We start from the raw sequence: 23,302 nt of genomic DNA on the forward strand, positions 1-23,302 counted from the left end.
GCAAAAATTCACATGTTTAAAAAAGGTAGAGCAAAGCAGCTTTAATGTGGAGAGTGCAGTGACATTCAGCTGGCTTTGGAGCTGCCTGATAACATTAATACTGATAAAGAACAAAAGCCTGACAAGTGTAATCCTGATACTTTCCTTTGTGTGATTCCTTTGAGGATTATACAGCAATTAAAGATTTGTAACAGTGTTACATTTCCAAAGGACAATGCTCCAATCCCCTGAGAAAATCATAAGCCATTTACAGATTCTTCTTGGGTTTCAACTTTTTAGAGAGGAAAAAAAGCCATGGACATTTAGCTGTCTTAATTAGATGAACAGCTTAACATCTGAAAATATTTAAAATGTCTTATTTCTAGAATGTAAAACATGATTTCTTGACCAGCAGGACCAGTGTGCTGCAGCACAGGCAGCTGAGGCTTCTTTTCTGCCATTTTTCTCTGTGTTACAAGAGTCAGTGCACAAATGCCTTTCTGCAGTTGTCCAGCAGTTTCTCTACTCAAAAGTCATGGTGTGTAGCCCTCCTGACAAGAGGGACATTCTGGTTGATAAAGAGAAAAGGTGTTGAATTAATCAAAACATCACTGCAGCTTCCCCCCTCAGCAGGTATTTTTGAAAGCTGACTGGTTTTGGGACAGACCCTGCACGCAAACAGTGTCTTGGGAGGGAGTTACCAGTAAAGCCAGCTCTACACCACCTAAAAGTAGAACTCTGGAAAATATCTGGAGTTAGCAGCTGTCTCTGAGACCCCTGAGACCTGGCTGGCATTCAGTCATCCCTCCAGCACCGCAGCCATCCTTCAGAACCCAGCAAAGACTGAGTGTGGCCTTGCATAAAAACCCCACTTCATGGAAGGTTCCAACACCTGCACTGTCTGAAGGCAGTGCACAAACAACTTCCATTCAGCAGCACATCATCCTGAGGGATGGCTCTGATGGGTTTGTTGCCTTCTTCTCACCCACTGCTGTCCTCTCAACAGTGCAAAAAGCAAAGAGCACCCATCTCAACACACACTTGGAGCTGTGACCCTGTGTTCTGACAACCTGCTCTGCAGTTTGGAATAAACCAGGGGATAATTGCTCCAGTCTCAGCAGCACTGCCAGGAACAACAGAACCTCAGAGCCTGGGCCAGCACCTGCTATTGACAGGCACAAAAATCAAATTAAAGGGAATCCTCTTTCACACACAGCAACGTGCAAATGAGATCAAAAGAAGAAGGCTAAAAACTAAAATTTTCAGAGGTTAATCAAGATCAAAACCAAAGCAGAGAACTGAGAAACTAAAATAAGCATTTTAAACAAGTAGCTCGGTGAAGAGAAGCCCTTTCACTCCAATACACAGCTGTCTCCTCTGGGATCACCCAGGCATGGCAGAAGTGGTAAAAAGGTAAGAAAAGTGACCCTGTAGCTGGTAGATAAAATTCACATTTCAACATTTTCCCACAAGTGCATCTATAGCAATGAACCTAGTCCATCTAGTCTCTAAGACTAGACTAAGTCTAAGACTTACAAGACTCATAAGATGTATGTCAACTCTATTTCAACAGGGAGGGAATTATTTAACAGATTCATCAGTGTCCTTTAAAAATTACCTGGAAATTTCTAAATTGAGTTTTTACTTGATTTGACCAGACACAGTGATTGGAGCTGCCCAATCAATAGGCCCAACAGCAGACGGTGTCCCTCCAAAAAGTCTCCCTGAGATTCAGGATCCTTTTCCCCTGAAAGAACTGTCCTTGTCAGCTCCTCAAGGAACTGCCCAGGGAAGGAAAGTTCAGTTTCTAATCTGCTCTTCGCCCCCTGCATCAACAGACCTCAGGAACAGATGCCACTGAGTCAGAGCAGAGAACAAAACAGTTTGAGCCACAAGTTGAGCCTTGGGAGCGCACGCACACACTTGAAAATTAACATCTTGTCTGAAACCCTTCATCTTGCACCGTTTTGCATCTGTGATCAGAAATGGCAGAGCCTCATCTCTTATGCAAATGACACGTGGCATTTTAAAAGTCCTGACACAGAGGCAGTAAACAAAAAGCCATCAACCACAAGACACTCGTGTTTTCTCGGTGCCCACAATTACGGGTGACACGGGAGGGTCTCGGAGGCATTCAGGGAGGATCAAGCCACCACCAGTTAACCAAAAAACCCATTACCAACACCAACTGGTGCTTTCATTCCCTGCAAGCATCCAGAACCCCAATTATGTTAATGTCAGGGAAATAAAACCAACCCTTCAGCAGGTTTTTAACGGTTTATAACAGATTTCGCAGAAGGGGATAAACAAAACTTTTTAAAAGCAAAAATATCATTTTGCTAATGCCCTCTGAAATAACGCTGGCATTCTTCACAAATCCTCCCCCATGTTTGCAAAAGGCTGCCAGAGCATGGAGACACTTCCAACAAATGGCAGAGTGAGTCAGTGGGGCTGGGAGCTGTGGGCAGGAAGGAGATGAACGTCCACAGAGTCACTAAAGTCTCCAACATGATTCATGTCATAACGAGGATCCAAAACAGTGACTTGTGCTTTAGGCACAAACTGCACGGGTATTTCTGTATCCCTGCCTGGGCACTCACCAGCAAACAAGGCACTGTTACAGCAAACACAGCCCAGTCCATCCACCAACCCACCTCCTCCTTCCTGCCCAGATAAACAGCTGGGCCAGCCTAGAAAAACCAGCACCAGCCCTTGTACAGGGAGCAGAGTTTAGCCCATTTCATAGAACCACTGAATTGTAAAAGAGCTTGGGTGGGAAGAGATCTTAAAGCTCATCCAGTGCCACCCCTGCCATGGACAGGGACACCTCCCACTGTCCCAGGCTGCTCCAGCCCCAGTGTCCAACCTGGCCTTGGGCACTGCCAGGGATCCAGGGGCAGCCACAGCTGCTCTGGGCACCCTCTGAGCACCATATGCTGTCCTATCACTCAAAATTGCTTTCATAAAGTAGAACAGGTCTGTTTTCAACCTAGAAGCTCTGCAAAACTCCAGGAGCTTGACAGTGAAAAGCTGTAAATCACCACAGGCAGAGGAAAGCAGGAATATGCCTGGATGTGACAATACTGACAAACCCTTCCTCGCACACCAAAAGGCCTCACAGCCTCACACCACTGTGATTAGTCACAAAAGATGGCAGCTTTAAGTCCTGTCAAACCATGTCATTTTACCTTTAATGAGGTATCACAAAGAAAGAAAGAAAAACAAAATTTGTGGGTGTGCTTCAGCACATTCCAGCATGGACCTGCTTCTCCAAATACAACCCCAAGCCAATACAACCCCTCAGCCAGAGCAGCACTGAGTGTGGGAAGAGATCCTTAAACACTGTGCACGTGGAAATATCAAATATGGGGCAAGCAGCAGACCAGCCTAGGCCTGCCTCTGCTGGGAGCACCTGAACTGCCTCATGTATTCCACAGGCAAAATTTTGGATCAGCTCACTAAGGGGAGCCTTGGACTCCTACTTCCCCTTTCTTCCCATAAAAAAGAACTTCTTTCCATAGAACCAATCCCAATTCACATGTTTTCTGGCTTCAGAGCTATGCTAATTCTGCCTATAAACAGACAAACGTTCAGCGTTTAGTTTTCAGCTCAGAAAGCAGAAAAGGGCCTGAACAAGCTCAGAACTTCAGAAATCTTCTGATTTTAAATATAAAAATCACACAAGCCACACATATTTATGACTACTATTTCTGCTGTTAACTAGGTCTGAGAAACAAAAAACAAACATGAGAAAAATTAAATATGGATAAATACTACCATTTTTAAATGAACAGTTGCTTTAATAGCTATAATAATTACACACTCCCTGAAAAACCTGACAAAGCTTTGAAGTCAGCTCTGCTAACTCTGAGGAGGTTGGACTAGACACTTCTGGGGGGCCTCATCCAAACTGAATCCTCCTATGGCACTAAATTGATTTAAATCCCCTGTTTTAGTGCACATTACTGCAACTCCCCCAACCCTGATCTAACAGGCTGCACTGCTCTCACTGGGAGGGAAGTAACCCATGGCACAGAGGAGCAATGGGCTGGAGCTGCTGGCTTGGTAGTGACCCTTTTTGGGTTTATCTTTCTTTTCAAACCAAGTCCTTCAACCCCATTCACCAACCATGATAAAAACTTTATAGGCAGAAGGGAGTTTTCCGCATTTTCAACTTTGCAAGCCCTAAAGATTAACAAGGAATGGGAGCACAACTGTGTGTGTTTGGCTGTTGGAGTCTGGAAAACAGAGACCTCTCTGAGTTCCTCAGAGGGAGATTAACAATCTGCAGTGAGAGCTCAAAAACAGTCCTAGATATCAGTGTGGAAAACAGGTCTCAAAAACAAGTCTCTGTGAGAGCTCCAAAACACAGTATGTTTTAGACATAATAAAAATATAGTAAGAATACTGCTTAGATTTTTCAGATAAAGCAGATAGGCCATATGCATAGATTATATGTAAACTTTCTTATTAAAAACCTAGAATTCTAATATGTTTAGAAGAAAGGTTGCAGATTCATGTTTTTAGCTCACTGGGTAATTTGTAAATAAGAATCCATGTATTGGAGTGAAAGCTGCCTTGCTCTTTCTTCTTCCACCATCATCATCACTACCACCACATGAAGAAGAGAAAGAACAACATGAAAAGAAGAAAAAAAAATAACAGGGAGCATGTGCCTCTCGAGACTCTGTACCAGGCTTCAGCCTTTGCCTCTACTCAGGACTTTGTACTAGGCTGGAACTCCAAGGGCTTTGCACCAGGAGCTGCTTCTACTTCTAACTGGGACTTTACTTCTATTTGGGACTCTATGTTGAAAGCCTTTAGCATGTGTGGAGACACTGAGAGGCACCCCCAGTTAGGGAAACACAAAAAGCTTCTCTCAGAGCAAATGCCAATGTACCCCTGTTCTGTTCCCTGAGTCACCCCTGTGTCCCCTTCCCTGTCCCTGGCTCCTTTGGTCACTCCCACCCTGTTTCCCTGTTGTCTCCCATGCCCTAACCTCACCTTTGTGCCACCCCCGTGTCCCCTGGTCATTGGACTCTGATGCTCCCCCCGCCCCAAACATCCCTGTACTTTAACCTGGACCCTCATCACGAGCTCTGCCTTTGCCTTTTGACCCTGGACTGTCCACGCACGTGGCTAAAATGAACATCTCTGTGAAACCCATACAAAGTCCCTCCCAGCCTCTTTACCATCAACCATATTAACAGCTATCCTGGCTACTGCAAACGGCACCCAGCACCCAAACAGGGACATCAACTCCTTGAAAGCATCTGTGCTACTATCCTCAGCTGGGTTCACCCTGTGGAAAGGAGGGTGGAAAGAACTGTTAATATCTGGCTACTACAAGCATGGACTTTAACACTTTAAGGGACTCTGCCTTTTAAGATTGATGCGCTTTTACAATAAACAACTTTACAGCAACTAACAACCGCTCGGCTGTTTTAAAGGAAACAACGCGACATTTGGCACGGAGCGAGCGCCAGTTTGCCAGCTGCCCAGGGCCCTGTGCCCCTCTCACCACTCCGATGAGGTCTCCCCGGCCGTACTCCCCGGTCAGGTGCTTCTTGCCGTCGTCCATGCGCAGCACGGAGCGCAGGCGGCCGTTCAGCACGATGTACGTGCAGTCAGACTTGTCACCCTGCCTGCAGGGAGAAGAACCAAGCGCCAGCATGAAGGAAGCATCCCTGCTCAGCAAATGTATCAGGAGGTTTTGAGTTAGTTGGTGATTTATTTTTTTTTTTTCCCTGCCTGGCTTGGAAGACACAGGGAAGTGTTTAATTGATGCTTAAGGAGCAAATGAGGAACGCAGCCGGAACTTGTTAAAAGGTGACTGGAAATACATTTAATGTGTAAATGTACAGGCTGTGCACAGTTAGCTAAGATAAGGAGTGACAGGACAAAGGGAAATGGCTTCAAACTGAAAGAGAGAAGGTTTAGATGTGATATTGAGCAGGAATTGTTCCCTGGCAGGGTGGGCAGGCCCTGGCACAGGGTGCCCAGAGCAGCTGTGGCTGCCCCTGGATCCCTGGCAGTGTCCCAGGCCAGGTTGGACATTGGGGCTTGGAGCAGTCTGGGACAGTGGGAGGTGTCCCTGCCATGGCTAGGATGGGACTGGATGGATTTTAAAGTCCCCTCCAATCCAAACCAGTCTGGGATTCCATGTTAGGACTGGAAGGGATGACCAGGGTGTGAGCACGCCCAAGGGGACACCACAGGCTCATTGCTGGTTACTCTGGATCTCATTCCCACTGCAAGATCAATATGAATGTGCAGAGGAGTTCTGCAGGTCAAAGAGCAGGACCCCAAGTGGCTCCAGATTTAGTGCACACACCTTTGTCTACCAAGAACTAGTTTTGCTATATCCAGTGGGCACAATTAGGAGTGCTGCTGGGAATGCCACACTTCCAGTGGTGGAGTTAAATGCAAGGAATTCCAGAAGATTTTAATAAGATATTGACAGCTAGGAGCGTTCTGATGCACAGAGTAATCCAAAACTTCCACTGGCATTGGTGTTGCAGGTATGGTTATAAAAAGAGCAATTATACAGATCATACTCTAAATTAGACTGTTACTCTCCCACTGCAGCAACCATATAACAGCTCAATTGCATCCTAGTACATATCCATAAAACTAAGTTTTCCCAAGGTAACTTTTGCCCCTTAAACACAAAACTCCTCTTTTCAATTTACTGCTGAATAAGCCTAACTGAATTACCTTTGAGTTTTGCTGTTTATTTCAGAAAGGCTGAAAACCTCTGAGCAGTAGATCTTCATGCCCCCCAACAATGCAGAAACTACCACCACAACATGGAACTGTCTTATTCAATTATGTCACTTAAGAAGCTTGCCAAGACAAGAGAAAAGATAAGGAATAGTATAAAATAATTTAGAAACATGTAGAAACAGGAGACTGAAGCAATGCTGAAGGTACCGCAGAAAGAAGATAATCTCAAAATAGGCAAACAAATAAGCCCGATGGAAAGGTTGATAAATACAGCCTGAGGTTCTCATTTTACACATCCCCTAGGGAGCAGAGCTCATGAAGTAGGAAAATTTCAACAAACAATTTTGTCCACATCTCACCTGTAAACAGCTCGTCCAGCCTCGACCTCCATCCAGTCCAGAGCAAAGTCAATTTGTCTGACAAAGGGGGACATTCTCTTCACAACAGTGTGGGCCACCCCCAGCACCACACTGGGCTGCTCCCGCATAATCCTGAGGAAAAAGGCAAGTATTACTGAACCTCCCCACAAGAGAGCAGCTGCCCACAGGCACCACATCCCAGTTCAGCTGGGCAGAAATTCCCAGGCCACACCCCACTCCTGCCACCACCACCCTCACCAGGGACTCTCTGACAAGACACAGGGCTGCCCAGCTTCCAAATCAGCCCAAATTAAATGGCACTCAGAGCTGGCACCGTCCTGGAAGCAGGATGCCAGTCCTGCTGTCTGGCTCAATTGCCTCCTCCCAGTGCAGCAGGATGGACAGGAGCCATGTGAGCTCTTGTGTATGAGCCACCTTCCTCATTTCCCCCTCACACAGGTCTCGTGACTCAGGAAAATGTTCATCCTGTTCTCAGGATCTTCTCTCCCTGCTGTTCCGCCAATCTCAGTCTCTTGCTCGTGCTCAGTTTCCCCCACATATCACATCAGAATCTTTTTATATGTAAAGTCTGATGCACTTAAAAATAAAACATCTGCTCTGCACTTCAAATACTCTCATTTCCCTCTTGCAAAGACCACAAAGAGCTGAAATACCTTCTAATAAAGCTCTCAGTCTTCATACTGTATGTTTTTAGTCATGCTTAAAAGTCTCTAATAATAAAGACACCATGCAATTCAGTATGTTCCCCAAACTAAAAAACTGAGAAGGTTCTGCCAGGGCAGCCTCAAACTCCACATTGACTGTGAGGCCTGGCAAAAATCACTCTCACAGATATCTGTGAATTGCTCAGGAATGTCTAATTTCTTGTTCATTTTAGACTGAAGATCACTTCACCCTGTCACTGTGGGAGTGAGCACTCAAATACCTCCTGAAGCACTCCCAGGGGTGAATGGATCACACATGTGTCAGGTTGTTCTGTCTGTTAGGGCAGCTTATCTTTCCTGCTCCTGTGCAGCATCAAGAGCAGACTATTAAAAAATAGTTATTTCACAAGAGAAATAACTCACAAAGAGTAGATTTGTGTCTGCAGCCCCAGCATGAGAAGTGCACACAGAAAGATGAGGGAGCTGCACTGAAACCTGCTCACAGACAAGCAGGCTGCTCCCAGCCCTGCCCAACCTGGCCTTGGGCACTGCCAGGGATCCAGGGGCAGCCACAGCTGCTCTGGGCACCCTGTGCCAGGGCCTGCCCACCCTGCCAGGGAACAATTCCTGCCCAATATCCCATCCATCCCTGCCCTCTGGCAGTGGAAAGCCATTCCCTGTTGTCCTGGCACTCCAGACCCCTGTAAATTGTCTCTCTCCATGTTTCTTGTCAGGCCCCTTCAAGCCCTGCAAGGCCACCCTGAGGTCACCCCAAAGCTTCTCCTCTCCAGGTGAACAATCCCAGCTGTCCCAGTCTTTCCTCCCAGCAGAACTGCTCCATCCTCTGATCCCCCTGGTGCCTCCTCTGGATCTCTCCTTGAGCTCCAGCTCCTTCCAGTGCTGGTTCCAGGGCTGGGGCAGCTCTGCAGGTGGGGTCTCACCTGAGCCCAGGGGCAGAATCCCCCCTCCCCTGCTGCCCAAGCTGAGGCCCAGGGCAGGGGGTTCAGGGCTGGGGCAGGTCCAGCTCTCCCCCACAGCACCCCCAGGTCCCTCTCCCAGGGCTGCTCCATCTGCTCATCCCAGCCTGGACTGATCCCAGGGGTTGTCCTGACCCAGGGGCAGCTCCAGCACTTAGCCTGGTTGGAACCTCTTGGGATTCCTTGCCGAGTTTTCTGCATCCATATTCCTCTCACAAGGATGGTGCCAGATGGGTAAGAAAACCTACTTAGAAGGCCCTGTTATTTGTGCTCTGTGAGCTTTGTATCTAAATTTACCCCTAAATAAGAGAGGAAGAAAGGAAGGTGTGGAAGGAGCATTGTCACTCTTTGCTCCTTAACTGGATTACAGTTCTGGACCACTGTAACTTGGCAGAATCAGAGAAAGTCCAAGCAGAGATCCACAATCCAAGACTGAAAACAAAACCAGACTCACCAGGAGCTCTGCACTGCCTGGATGTGGCACAGAAAGAAACTGTGCTGAAATCTTGTAGCAGAGTGTTTGAACACCTTAGGCTACAGTGTGTACCAGCTACACCAGCCAAGCCATTTTTTGTTATTCTTATCAAACACTCTGGAATCCCTCAAGGCTACTGAAACATAAATTGTGCTAAACTGGAAAAGAAGCAGCTTAAAAACAGAATACCAAGATTACAAGAACTAAGATAAAGAAGGGCCACGAAGCACTGGACTGTAACCAATCATATTTCCTGCAAGGTGTGTGCAGAGCTCGTGGACAAGATAGAGGCACCTATCAAGTTATGTGTGATTGCATGGACAGTGGTTTTAGAATGTATAAGTAGAGCATAATGTAAACAATAAAGTCGTTTCTACTTAACCACATTGGTTAATTGTCCAGAGGTCCCGAGTTCCTGCAAAGTCTTTACATCAGGAATTTCATTAGTGCCACTGCTGCAGCAAGAGCTGCCAGGGACTGTGGGACAGTGCAGCACACATGGAGCTTTCCATGGATACTGCTCTCCTCACCCAGAGCTTCTATTATTAATTCTGCAATAACAAAGTCTAAAATTTCAGCCAAAAGCTCTGAACTTGAAAGGGCAGAGATCCACAGGCACATATCCCTATTTCATGTTGAACTCCCAACACTCATGTCCCTGCACTTGAATGCCTACAAGGTAAATTAAACTCAACGCTAGCTCTTACATTCAGAACACTTAAAAATCCAGCCAGCAAACACTATTACCAAAAAGCACAACAGCTTTTCTCTCCTGACTCTCTTCTCCTGCCCCAATTTTTCCATGCTATCCCACCATCCTGACCAAGATACCAACAGACACATGGAAAATACCCAGCTCTATCCCCCTTCCCAGCAGATTCGTAAGTTAAATAAAGCTCCTAAAAATTCCTGGATGGTTTAGCTCATTGGTTTTACTCCACTTGCTTATTTAGCCCTGAAAATCTCTTCCCACACAGGCTGTCTGTTGTCATCAATAAAAGCCATTTACTCTTTTCCTCCCTCATAATGCGTATCTTAATGCATTCAAAATTCAAAAAACTAACAAGCTTCTTTTATTTCCACTTGGAGTTCTCATGTCCCTCAGTGCCATGCAGCTTTTTCAAGAGAATTAACACAGAAGGTGAGACCCACCCTTAGCAGAAAAGAGGCTTGGTTTTTTTCCCACCATTATCAGGCCAGTTTCCTTCCTCTCACGTGGGCATTTACATCCTTGCTCTTCTATCTGGCACATACCTGGCACTGGGAAAATTAAAATCCAAAGTTCTGTACAGCAGAGGTTCCTGAAGGACTTTCTTTACTAGAAAGCTCACCAATTATAACAATAAGGGCTAAGTAGTTTCTGTGAATGTCTGGAGCTTCCACAGATATTCTTGGGGATGTGGCTGCGATGGGATTTTCAGCTTAGCTGGCAAGACCAAATAAAAATCAAAGCTTTCCTGCTTCTCTGACAAGTGCACATGATTAAGCCTCCAAACTGTGAAATTTACAGAATAAGAAAATGTGAGAAAGCCACTGGTAGCACAGATCCTGAATTTATTCCCTCAGGAGATCCTGGTGACAACTTGATTCCTGTTTTCCAGGAGCTGCTGCAGGGGCACCACACGCCAGGATCGGCAGCTCCAGAAGCAGACACTTGCCATGGAATCAACCCTGGATTCACCACAACATCAGCTTGTGCTGCCCTTTGTCCTGGGTTACAATGTAAAGATGTGCCCAAAAGTATGGATTCTATCACCATCTGTTAAATCAGGTGGGGCAATGATCCTTATCTCTGTGGGGGATATCTCCTGTTAATGGGCCATGTGGTAAAAACCAGCTGGGCCAGTGCTGTTTATCTTTTCCACAACCCATCCTTCCTCTATGGAGATATCTCCTGTTAATGGGCCATCGAGTCCCAGTGCATGACTGATAAAATTCCATCATCCCATTGGGAGATGCTCCAGCCAGGGGGAGGAGCCAAGCATTTCCAACCTAGATAAAAACTGAGATTTAGAGCACCAACGTAGCCCTTACCCATTGGTTTCCAGAGGACAAGAGCTACCAGACCTTTCTACAGGATCACAACTTCAACAAGACCACTTCATCTGGACTGCTACCACCACCCCAACTAACGGGGTGTCAGGTTGTATTCTGATTCTGTTAGTGGTTCTCTTTTGTGCTATTGCATGTTTGTTTGGGGGTTTTTTCCTATTAAATTGTATTTCTGACTTGGAGTCTCTCACTGCTTTTGCTTTCAAACCAGCACACCCCTGGACTCGCACTCTGCATCTACAGCCAGCCATTTACTCATGGAGGCACCACAAAAAAGGCTCCTGCCCTGGAGTTTCAGTGGGAAGGATTTAATCCAACATCCAACACTCAATTCTCCACGATGGGCTCCTTCCATTACTGTGCTGTTTGCCTCATGACAACCATTGACCATTTGCTTTCTGCTTCACCCTCTCATTAATTACTGAGAAAAAGCACAGAGTGTTCCAGGGCAACGGAGAGGAAAAGAAGAAACACGTGTGACAGGAAAAGAAGAATGAAATTTTGGAGAATAATAGGAGTTCTTGTCAAATTTCACCTAGTCTATAAGCTAAAAGAAAAATGAACAAATTAAAACAAAAATAATTCCTCTGAGATTTCAGGCAAAGGAGAAAGCTGAACACTGTAGAACTACGAACATAGAATTTACATTAAAATGACAAACAGAACTAGATCCTATTTTATTAACAAGTTTTTCTTTCTCACAGAGCTCAAAGAAAAAATGAATGAACAGAAGAAACCTTATGCTTTTCAAAGGCTTTCTCCAATGTCACTTTCAAATATGGGCCTAGGAGCAAGAAATGCCATAAAGCCTGGCTACAGAACAAATTGTGAAGATGAAAAACTGGAATTTATAGAGCTTGTAAAATGGAGATAAGAGATAATACAGATAATAGACTTTAAAGGAGAAAAAGAAAGATTTGGAAAGGACCCAAAAATGATGAAGAGGTGATACATTGATCGGTCTTGATCCCAGATTGGTAAGGGGTTAATGGAAGCAGAAAGGTAAGATGGAATGAACAGGAGGTAACTCAGTTCTTGAGAGAGAAAAGAAATCTCAGGAAAATGAGCTTCAGTAAATGAGAGTGAATGCAGCCCTGAGTAGCAAAAAAAAAACAAGGAATAAAAAAAAAACAAGGAGGAAAAGGTGGAATCTGCCTGTCTAGCTGAGACAACATAATGAAATTTGAAGTCAGAAACAAGTATGAAAGCAAGACCAGGAAAAGACAGAGAGAAAAAACAGCCATTTAGAAGAAAAAGCCTGGTACCACATGGAATGGCACAAGTGGGAGGTATCTCTCAGAAATTAGGCCAAAGAGTTGACAACCACCTCAGAGCCTGGAAAAACACAGCCCATCAACAAGCACCTGCTGAGCACAGCACGTTCAGTTCCACAGCCATGCAGCCTCCTGCGTGGGGTGGGAAAACCAAAATCCCACAATAAGGATTCTGGGGTAGAGTTGATCAGGAATACAAACAAATACAATTATTTACAAAGCAAGAAGAAGGCAGAGATGGACATCACAGTGGCCTAGAAAACACAACGACCTCCCAGAAGTCCTCTATGTAACTCAGGACTCATGGCACATTCCAGAAGCTGGAAAATGAGATTATGAAAGGAAATTGTGCATTAGTTCACACAAATTATGTGTGTGAACTAATTCTAACTGTAAACTACACGATCACAGAATAAATCAAGGACATTAATCATGATTATTGGCAACAAGGCTAACCACAGTCATCATATTGGATTTTTAATGACCTATATTCCCATTTAAGCATTAAGTCCCATGTCAGGTGCTACTTCCAAGGTCCAGGAAGGAACCTGTCTTGCACAGGGGAATTATTCTTTAACCTGTTCTATTAGTGAGCATTAAAAACCCACTGTTACAACCAGACCAATCACTCACAACACACCCAGCTCCCTGGGTCTGTCTGGGAACAGAACTGGGGAGGCTTTCCAGCAAAAAGAAAAATGAATCCAAGAGAAAAGGCCTGGCAAAGCAACAATTAACCCAACCAATTGCAAGCTCTGGGCAGACTTTCTTATTTAGATTATGAAGCATTTGACTCTTGGGCTGTAATTCCTACTCCCTTGTGCTCTATAGGCCTTGAACAAAGATGTCACCATTTAATATTCCCAAATTCCCTGAACTGCTTCCTGTTGGAGTTAAACTACCTGATAGAGGGACCACAGCTCATCCATGAACCTAAACCTACCCCATGAAGTGCATGGTTTACTGTGGGATGCACCGGCAGCAGCACAGACATCCCACACTTGGATTTAAAATCATGGAATCATTACAGCTGGAAAAGATCTCCAAGAGCATCAAGTCCAAACTTTAATTGAATCCCCCAGTCCCTCTAAGCCATATCACAAAGTGCCACATCTTAGGTGTTCACATATTTTTGGAACACCTCTAGGGATGGTGGCACCACCACTGCCTGAGCAGCCTGTTCAGATGTCCAACCATCCTTTCAGTGAAGAAATTTTCCTTAAAATCCAACCTGAATCTCCCCTGGCCATTCCCTCCCCTCCTGTCCCTGTTCCCTGGAGCAGATCCCAAATCCCCCTGTCTGTCCCCTCCTGTCAGGGAGTTGTGCAGAGCCACAAGGTCCCCCCTGAGCCTCCTTTTCTCCAGGCTGAGCCCCCTTCCAGCTCCCTCAGCCTCTCCTGGTGCTCCAGCCCCTTCCTCAGCTCTGTTCCCTTCCCTGGACACAATCCAGCCCCTCAATGTCTTTCTTGCAGAGAGGGGCCCAAAATTAAACCCAAGATTTGAGGAGTGAGGCCCCACCAGCACCCAGCACAGGAGGATGGTCACTACCCTGGTCCTTCACAAGAGTCATTCGAAAAAATCTAAAAAATATTTTAAAAAGCCCAGATCCATGTAAGTTTGAATGGCAGTACTCACTCATAGAAATGGGACTTGGAGATGGAGAGGAAGCTGCAGTCTCTGTTGGCCTTGATGGTGAAGATCAGTGGCTCCCCAGTGAGGACAGCAAGCTGGCCCACGAGCTCCCCAGGGTGGGTGATGAAGAGGCAGGTGTCCTCCTCTGAGTCAATCTTCCTCTGGTACACATGGAGCATCCCCGAGACCACAAAGCAAACATTGACATCCTGGAGCAAATGGGGAAAAAAAAAAAAAAAAAGCTCAATAAAAATCCCCCAAGATTTTAAAAGCAATTATCCCAGTGACAGCACTATCACGACCGATCTGTTTCCCAGAAAGCTTCCCTATAGCTTTTGAACAATTAGGTGGTAAAATAAGACACAATAGTGAATTATTAAAAGCAGGTTATGAATATTTAAAACTAAGCAGGCACAATATTGAAAAATTGATTTCTCTTTGGGTGGTTATGAAAAATGAAGGCTGAATCTTCAAGATACCAAGAAGTAACAACAGAACTGGGAGAGAAGGAGATAATGGGGAATCACAGCTGCAGGATGAGGGGCATGGCAGGTCAGCAGAGCAGAACCCAGCACTGGAACTCGAGCTGCCCATCATCTGCTTTGCTTAAGCTCCTCTATTTACACAGGATTATTATAAATGAAGCTTGTTATACCCTAAATACACTTCGCTATAAATAAATAATACCGGATTGGTTTTGTATGAGGGCTTTACTGCAGCTGAGTGACATCACAAAATCCCAAAGTGCAGGGTGTGAGAAAAGGCTTCCCAGTCCCCAGAGCTGCTGAGGAAGGATGAAGGTGGGACACTCCATATCTTCCCACAAGGTCCATCAGAGCTGACAACACCCAGGCACCAGAGGCTCTGGCTGCAGCACCAGTCCTGCGTGCAGGAAGGCCCAGAGCTGGGTGTGCTTCACCTCCAGAAGAGATGGCTTGGGAGGGGACAGGAGGGAATGTTTTATTTGCTATCAGTGTGTAGAAACACCTCCTGGAGGGGCAGAGACTGAGCCAGACTCACCTGATCTCCCTGTCTGGACAGCACAGTGCCAGCAGTGACCTGATGCAGCGTCACTTTGCCATTCAGCAATGCAGGATTCTGGAGAAGAAAAGGGTGGGAGGTACAATTTACTGCTCTGTGCACAGGTAAAGATCCCAGAATGTGAGGAAGCACCCAAATAAAGCAAGTAAGAATAAGAGTTAATGTTACAAGTACTTGAATCTCTTTAAAATATGGCACCTATTTTTATATTTTTCTACGCACCAGACATTTCTTCCAGAAGAGAAAAAAATGTTTGAACCATTTTAATTGATCACACTTGGATTAAGGATTTTCTATTTATCAGTTTTGCCCCCCAACTCTTTAAAGGGTCTATAATGGAAAGAGACCTGCATCAGCTAGCATTAAAGCCATGAAACATGAAGTTACTCTGAGAGGAAGGTGAAACTAAAAGAGACTTTCTGCATCGTGGAGTAACTGGACAAGATGATCCAACACTGATTTTGTCCCAGCACAGCTCTGGGCACACAGCTCAGCTGTGCTGTACCTGCAGAGCAGATTTTTATACACACTGTACAACAAAAGCTTCCCCAAACTCATGAACTCCTGTGCTCAGGCAGAGAAGAGTAGGAATTTGAGTCCTACCTGAAAAAGTACATGGGAGGAAAGGGTCTTCCCAAAAGCCACCCTCAGTTTGGAGCCCAATCCCTTGCAATGTCAAGGAGCTGAGCTAGCTGAACCTAAAAATTCCTTTGATCCAAACACTGCTTTCACCACCATAACCCTGAGTGCATAACAGACAAACAAACGGCCATGGAGAGACTTTTCTTTCCATCTCAAAGAACTGCCCACACAATCTGGGGTCCTGTGTGAAGTCAGGATCAAACCCTAATGCCTCAGGCCACCTTTGCTTTGGCATAACTTTCACCCAAACCAACAAATCAGAGAGTAACAGACTGGTTTGGTTTCAAAGGGACCTTAAAGCACATCCAGTCCAGGCAGGGACACTTTCCACTGTCCAAAGCTGCTCCAAGCCACAATGTCCAGCCTGGCCTTGGACACTTCCAGGGACCAGGAACAGCCACAGCTTCTCTGGGCACCCTGTGCCAGGGCCTCACCATGCTTCAAATAAAGGATTTCTCCCTAATATCTACTATCAGATGCCCTCCTTCAGCTTAAGGCCATTCCTCCCTGTCCTGTCACTCCATGCCCACAGTCCCTCTCCAGCCTCTTTATAAGTTTTCAGAAATTCAGTATTTTATCACCACCTCTGAATGGGCTGAGGCAGAAAACGAGGCTCAGTTATGAGCTCACATGTTGGGCTGAAGAGAAGCAAGCACAGTCCTGGCTCTCACAGCTTCCCTGGGTATTTGGCTGTGCCCAGGCTCTGCCTCAGAGACAGAAGCACTAAAGCTGCACCCACAAGAAGAATCAATTGAGCACAAGAGCAGAACAGAATGTGACCCCAGTCATCAACTCCATTCCAGCAGGAGACCAGCACAGCAGAGATGTAAACACTCCACCAGTGTAACTGTTCTGCCAGGGTGGAATTGTTCCATTCTGGGTTGAAAAAAAAATAGTGCAAGTGAAATAATCACAATTATTTTTTACAACTACTGGTGATAAAAAGAACATATTTTAATCAAAAATAGTTTTATTAAAGCCAATCTGTTTCATGGGAACATGTCCAACGCAGAGAACCTGACAAGCACCTGTCAAAATATTTGAGTTCAGCAATAGCAACTTAACTAATTTCTATAACGTTTATTCTATATTTAGACATTTATGGTTGTATAGCATTATCTATTCTTAAAGCCAGAGTTGTAAGTCTGAAAGTACCTCTCAGTAGGGGAATTCAGGCTCCCCCATGAGCTCTACTTATCAAGAACATTTTTAGGCTGCATCAGCTCGAAAAAAAAATTGCTGCCAAGATTTTCTTAATGTCTGAGACTCCTTAAGTAGTGGGATAGACTGCACTCAGAGCTGTGAAAGCCTCAGCATTGGAGATCTTTAAGAACAGTTTAGCCAAAAACCTGCCAGAAATGACTTAGCAATATCTGACTCTGCCTCAGGCATGGAAGGGACTGAGTGACCTCCAAGTAGACCTTGGTATCCTCCTTTGCTGTGCTATTACTGCCCCATTAAGCAATAAAAGAGCTGACAAAATCCATCTTGTCTTTCTCAAATGGGTGAGACAGCAAACCCAAACTCAGCATTGCACAGTTACAGGGTTTAAGCTAAAAACCTGCACTGATCCCCCCAGCCACAAGCAGTTAGGGAAAATACGTTATTACCCCAAAAAGCTCCATTTCCCAGTAAGTTTCTTTCTTTGCAGGACTGTAACAAATTACTTCAGCAGGAAACTCAAATTTGGTTACAACAGCAAATATAAGAAGCAACAAAGGTTATTTCTGGGCAAAAAATCAGCAGGGGTCTACAGTACAGAAGTGAAAACACAAACCAATTATAAACAATTTAAATAAAGCAATAATTAACTGGGACAAACAGTATTTTTGTTGAAGGAAATTCCCTGGTAAATCACACAGAAGAGATGCCCTGCAACACTGCTTAACCCCCCCTGCCCCCCACTGTAACTGCAGATCAAGCTAAAAACACACAAAAATTGTATGGAATTGAAAACATTCATGACAGAGATCCAAGGAATTGAAGATACTTAAAAGAAAAAAAAATTCTTAAGTCAGATACTTTAAAGGCTATTTGAAATAATGCCTCTCTCCTAGAGACATTTGCCCCCTCTCTCTCTCTCTCTCTCACATGGAAAAAAAAAAACAACCAAACAACCAAAAAAACCCCCAAACCTACCATCTGTCATCAAAATATCTCAGTTTTATTCACTCTGACTGGCTGTTCTGAAAAATGACAACTTAAAATGCTTCCAATCCAGCTAAGATCTCCTTTTTTTAAGGGAAGAGCTTACAAGAATTCATTTTCTTTCATGTAAGCAACATTGAACACAAATATTTTGTACACAGTAAGATTCTTCTTGCATTGCCTATAAAGAATCCACTTTTGCTATTCCTACATGGAAAAAAATCGAGCTTTCAATGACATTTCTGGCACTTGGCCACATCCCACCAGATTCTGAATTGTGAAATTGCTTGTGAAAAGCTAAGGTGCTTGAAAATCCTACCTTATTTCACCAGATCTTCATGTTACAAACTCTGCCTACTAGGTGCTGCAGTTTGAGGACAATATTGAAATCAACTTTATCTCTGAACTGCTACTTGGTAATTACTGAGAAATTTATTCTAGACGAAAAGTGCTGTAATCAGGAGCATCTGTAATCTTGGAATTTTTGCTTATGATCTGATAGTTGGATCAAGAACAGAATAGACAAAGTCCTACTTTACGCCTTCTGTAATGAGAATTTATTCTAAAATAGTCTGTTGCCTTTCAAGAGGATATAAATGCCTTAAAAAACCTGAAAATTAAAACAATGAGACAGGTAAGACTCCTGCAGACTAAGAGACCTCAGCTCAGTGATGATGTGGAACAGCACCTCGAGTCTCACAACTGGGAGCTGAAAGACCCTGACAGGGATTTTGAAGCTGCAAGGGGAATAATTTTGGAAATCAGGAAGAAATGCTAAAATCTAGAAGTAAAATCTTTTGAATTCTAGCAAATGTTGTTTGGTGACAGCTCTGAAGGCAGGGAGGAGGTGCAGCAGCTGTGCCCAGCCTCTGGCAGCAGCAGCAGACTGGAATTATTGTAGAACAGGCTGGAACAAACCAAAGATGTCTGTGACTGACTGAGACAGATGCAGAGCTTTCCCAAACTGTCTGATTACCCACATGAACAGACACACCTCCATAATGAAATGCAGCTGGAATGACTGGAATGATGAAAATAATAATTTTCAATCCTTCTTACAACACCAAGGGGCTCAGCAGGTGCTGAGCTCATCAGGGATCAGGCACAGCCCCCGCCATGGGGGCAGGACCCAGCTGGGAGATGCTGCCAGTGCCCCATGGCAAGTACAGGGACACAATTCCAAACCCAAAGAACTCCCTGGGATGCAGTGCCAGCAGGATTCATGGACTCAGCAATCACCTGAAGCTTTAGGTAACCTCCCACTCAGTGAGAGCAGAGAATGAGGCGGCAGGAATTGCACATGTGCTGCTTGCAGGGCCAGCTCTGCACACAGAGTGAAGATTCATGCACTGCATTCCAGCCTGTTGAAATGGCAGAATAATGCAGATTTATTTCAGACCTTCTAATGACTTCAACAGGCTGTTGAATAAAACATCCAGCCCATCTCCAGCATACTGAGGAGACAAACCCACTTTTCAGTTCCTGACAGAATGAGATGAAAAGCAGAAGCAAAGCCAGTTCCCCTTGCAATAACTCACATCAAGTTTCATCAGGGATGAGAGGTCTTTCTTTGCTGCTTCCACGATGGCATCAATGTGTTTGCTGTTACAGGAGTCCTGCACAGCACTGTAATGGAAAACTGCTGAAGGAGTTTCTGTCACTGTCACTGTCTTCTTCAGTATTGACTGCAAAGAGAAGAAACACATCAAAGATCAATTTAAACATCAAAATTGGCACCTACCTGGCCAAAATTTGCCTTTATCGTCTGCATTCTCTACCCACCACAACTGGTGGTCTGCAAAAAAAGAAATCTAGGTTTCCAAAAAAGCAACAGCTTGCTAACTTCATTATCCCTGTATTTTTCTGCACAGCTTGACACTCTAATCAAACAAAGTTACTCATCACAGCTTGTGAAAGGGAAGGAATAAGAGACTTGAGGAACTGGGCTGTTGCCAGCTTGATGGAACTAAAACTTTATCAACCCTGTATACAGAGATGGGAGGAAAAGAGAAAATGTATGCTGAGGTCACAGTGAGCAACAGTTTCGTTCCAGATTTTAAGCTGCAGTTTTATAATTCAAGAGTATTTTTGTGCTCTTGACTTCCAGGTCAGTATTTGTAAAAAGCAGACCACAAAAATAAAAACAGATTTATAAATAATGACTGGAAACCTACAGCCAATGCAAGTTTTTCATTCCTTGCTGTAAAGTACCCCTCACAAATAAAGCATGGTCTGACAAATCCAAATAATCCATTTCATGAATCAGGGCAAGAAAACATGTTAGAAGTTGCAGCACTGGTTTCCCATTGCTCACCAAGGGAATCTCCACAGAATTTCAAGTTGTGCATTAGAATTACTTGACAGCCACTAAAATCTATGGAAATACCTGTAAGTTAAAAAAACAATAATACAAAAACATTCAAGGCCAGGTTGGATGGTGTAGAGGAAGGTGTCCCAGGCCATGGCAGGGGGATTGGACCAGCTGGGCTTCAAAGGTCCCTTCCAATGCAAACCAAGTGGGGATTCTGTAAATCCAAATATCCCAACTGGTACAGAGCTGCAAGGGCAGCGTTTTGAAGGGAGGAAGAAAACACTGAAATGGTTCCAAGCAGAAGGAGGCTGGGAAGGAAGGGCAGGAACAGGCTGGGCTCTCGGGGAGCAGCAGACCCACCTTGGCCACGGCAGGGCTGCCAGCACCATCCTCAGGGCTGAGCTGCACCCTGGCCCTCTCGTAGGCCATATCCATGTCAGACTTGGCACTGCTGGAATTGTCTGCAAGAAGACAAAAATCCTGGTTTGAGCACCTCCTGCACTGCAGTTTCTCAGAAAACCAACTGGAGCAACTTTAGCAAGTGGCACCTTCATGCTCGTATTATCTCCCAGTTCCTTCTGACCTGGAACTTTAAATCTTCCCATCTGAGCCCCCAGAGCACATCCCACAATTCCCACATCCACTCTCGTACAGACTACAGTCATTATTTGAAGGTTTGCTGTGGGGCTTTTTGTCCACTGAGAATTGGCAGAGCGCTGCAGAGAGGGAACTCCAGATAACTTAAAACTTTGAGTTGTTCTTTATGGCTTTCTGCAAAACTGCCTGAAGTGATGCTGCTGATGGCTCATATCAGCTGCTGCATCTTATTTTCCATAATCTACAAATCCTTGAAATCCTTCATAGGATTAACATTATGTTTCAGGGCCAATTTCCTCATTTGTGAGAGCAGCTCACCCTTAGAGCTCATCTATTGCTCCGTTTAGATGTTGATGGGTTTGTAGAAAAGGTGGGATCTGCTGAAGAAATATTATTTCTTTTAAAAGCCTTTTTGGAAAAATTAAGCATATTTTCTATTCAGTTCCACATCTGTGGAAGTCACAGCCTGATTTACAGATGAGTTTAAAAGTCATGCAGAAATTGCTATTTCCTTTAATGAATGAATCTATAATAATTTCAATCTTATTTCTATGCCTAATACAGCTCCAAAATAAGACTATTCAGAAAAGTTTACATTTTCTTCCTTATATCTTTTGCCTTCTGTCACTACACTGTTCTTACACTTTTGCTTTCATAAATACAAATTGCTACTCAGGAATAAGCTGGGCCCTATGGAAAAGCAACTGTCTTTCCTAACTGGTAAATTCTGTCACCCAATAAATTCAAATTTTTAATTCTGAATTCTTTCCCCATCTGTCCCTCCCAAGAGAATCACACCTTAATTTGCCCAGGATTGCCCCAAGTTTTGGGAAGTTGGCTTTCGGAACCAACATTGACACCCCTTGTGATCTATAATCACATGACAAAACCACTCTACCATGAAGGGCTGTCCATAAATTTAATTTCATAAACATAATTTTTATTTCTGAAGGGGCCTGACTCCTATTTCCCACTCCAGCTAGACCAAGGGAAGAATCCCACTGCCACAAATATTCAGATCTACCTCAGAGTACTCTTCCCATGTCATCTTGAGGAAATGGCCTTGAGGGGAGGTTTAGATTGGATATTAGGAAGCATCTTTTCATGGAAAGGGTTGTAAAATACAGGCACAGGCTGCTCAGGGCAGGGGTGGAGTCATCACCCCTGGGAAGTGCTCAAAGGACATGTGGGTATGGCACTTGGGGACATGGTTTAGTGGACAACAGGGGAGTGGTGCTGGCCTGCAAGTTGGACTTGAAGATCTTAAAGGTCTTTGCCAAACTTAACCATAATTCTGTGATCTACAAATATAAACAAATCCTTGCACATTTCAAACCTGCCACTGGGATCATAATGAAGTTCTTCAATGATCAGCCTCCAAACAAGAAACCAAACAAGTTGCCCAAAGTTGATCATCATCAGAACTTACAAGCCATAAGATGAAAATTAAAAATACATAGTAATGTTGTTGATGCTATGAACTGAGTTTCCTACACACTGCAGCATTAAAGAGCCTAAATCAGCTATAAAACTGGGACAGTAGAAAGAACAGCTCCATATGAGCTGATCTTACTCCCATCTTACTGTCCATCTCCCTGCCCCCCAAATCCCAGGGTCGCACTCCTGAGCCCCAACACACCAAGTGCATTTTCCATCTGAACACCCAGGTTCAATCCAAACACATCCATTTGGCCCTGCAGACAGGGAAAGCATCTCCTGCCCAGCCCTGCACCTTAAAAACCTGTGCAGAGGAGAATGAGGAGGCATTCCAAGAAAGAAAGCTGCTCTCTACTCAACTGCTACTGAGAGCAGGAGCCCTCCCCTGAGCTGTGATGCCCACTCAGTGATTAGTGGAACTGCCTGGCTGCTCCAAGGGACCAGCTGAGTCAGGAGTGGGATGGATCCTGTGTGAGGAGCACATGGTGTCCCACACACTGCTGGGATGGGGATGGAAGGCACTGCACAAACAATGGCACCTGCCACAGTCCCTGGCAGCCTTCCCAGCCTCTTCCCTGTCAAGTTCTGCCAGTGCCACGTGCGCCGCACGTCAGGGCTCTGGGGGAAAAAAAAAACAAACACCAAAACAATAAAAGACAACTCCTGCTGAACCTTAAAAATAGAGTTAGGAAGACTTACTTGAAGGTACAATGAAGGGGTGAAGCTGTTACACCCAAAAGGTGCCGCTGTTTTATTTCTGCTCTGTCCCCAGCCCAGGTGCTTCAATGAATTAATTCTGTCTTTCTCTACACAAAGCTAGTACACTTATAAAACAGAGTAGCCTGAGCTGGCAGAAACCCATTCCCTCATCTACACAACTGCTATGTTTCAAGTTAGATAACTACATAAAAAAAACCACAGAAGAACAAATTACAGTCAGCCCCGGGAGCAGCTGAGGCAGAAGTGTTTTTTGTCCCAGAGCATTTC

The 23,302-nt window shown here is 44.7% G+C and overlaps 1 protein-coding gene across 4 annotated transcripts in view; it reads right to left on the reverse strand.

The window, feature by feature from the left end:
- Nucleotides 1-23,302, reverse strand: part of PNPLA7 (patatin like phospholipase domain containing 7) — a 125,679-nt gene that overhangs the window by 82,904 nt on the left and 19,473 nt on the right. For all 4 annotated transcript variants that reach the window (XM_062505452.1, XM_062505454.1, XM_062505455.1 and 1 more), the window contains 6 exons: nucleotides 20,642-20,742; nucleotides 19,509-19,655; nucleotides 15,160-15,237; nucleotides 14,143-14,348; nucleotides 7,065-7,196; nucleotides 5,501-5,624 (listed from right to left, as the gene is read on the reverse strand). In XM_062505452.1, coding sequence (XP_062361436.1) covers nucleotides 5,501-5,624; nucleotides 7,065-7,196; nucleotides 14,143-14,348; nucleotides 15,160-15,237; nucleotides 19,509-19,655; nucleotides 20,642-20,742 — 788 coding nt within the window. The remainder of the gene's footprint in view (nucleotides 1-5,500; nucleotides 5,625-7,064; nucleotides 7,197-14,142; nucleotides 14,349-15,159; nucleotides 15,238-19,508; nucleotides 19,656-20,641; nucleotides 20,743-23,302) is intronic.

The sequence above is a fragment of the Cinclus cinclus genome, chromosome 19, assembly GCF_963662255.1.
Source record: "Cinclus cinclus chromosome 19, bCinCin1.1, whole genome shotgun sequence".
NCBI classification, from domain to species: Eukaryota; Metazoa; Chordata; class Aves; order Passeriformes; family Cinclidae; genus Cinclus; species Cinclus cinclus.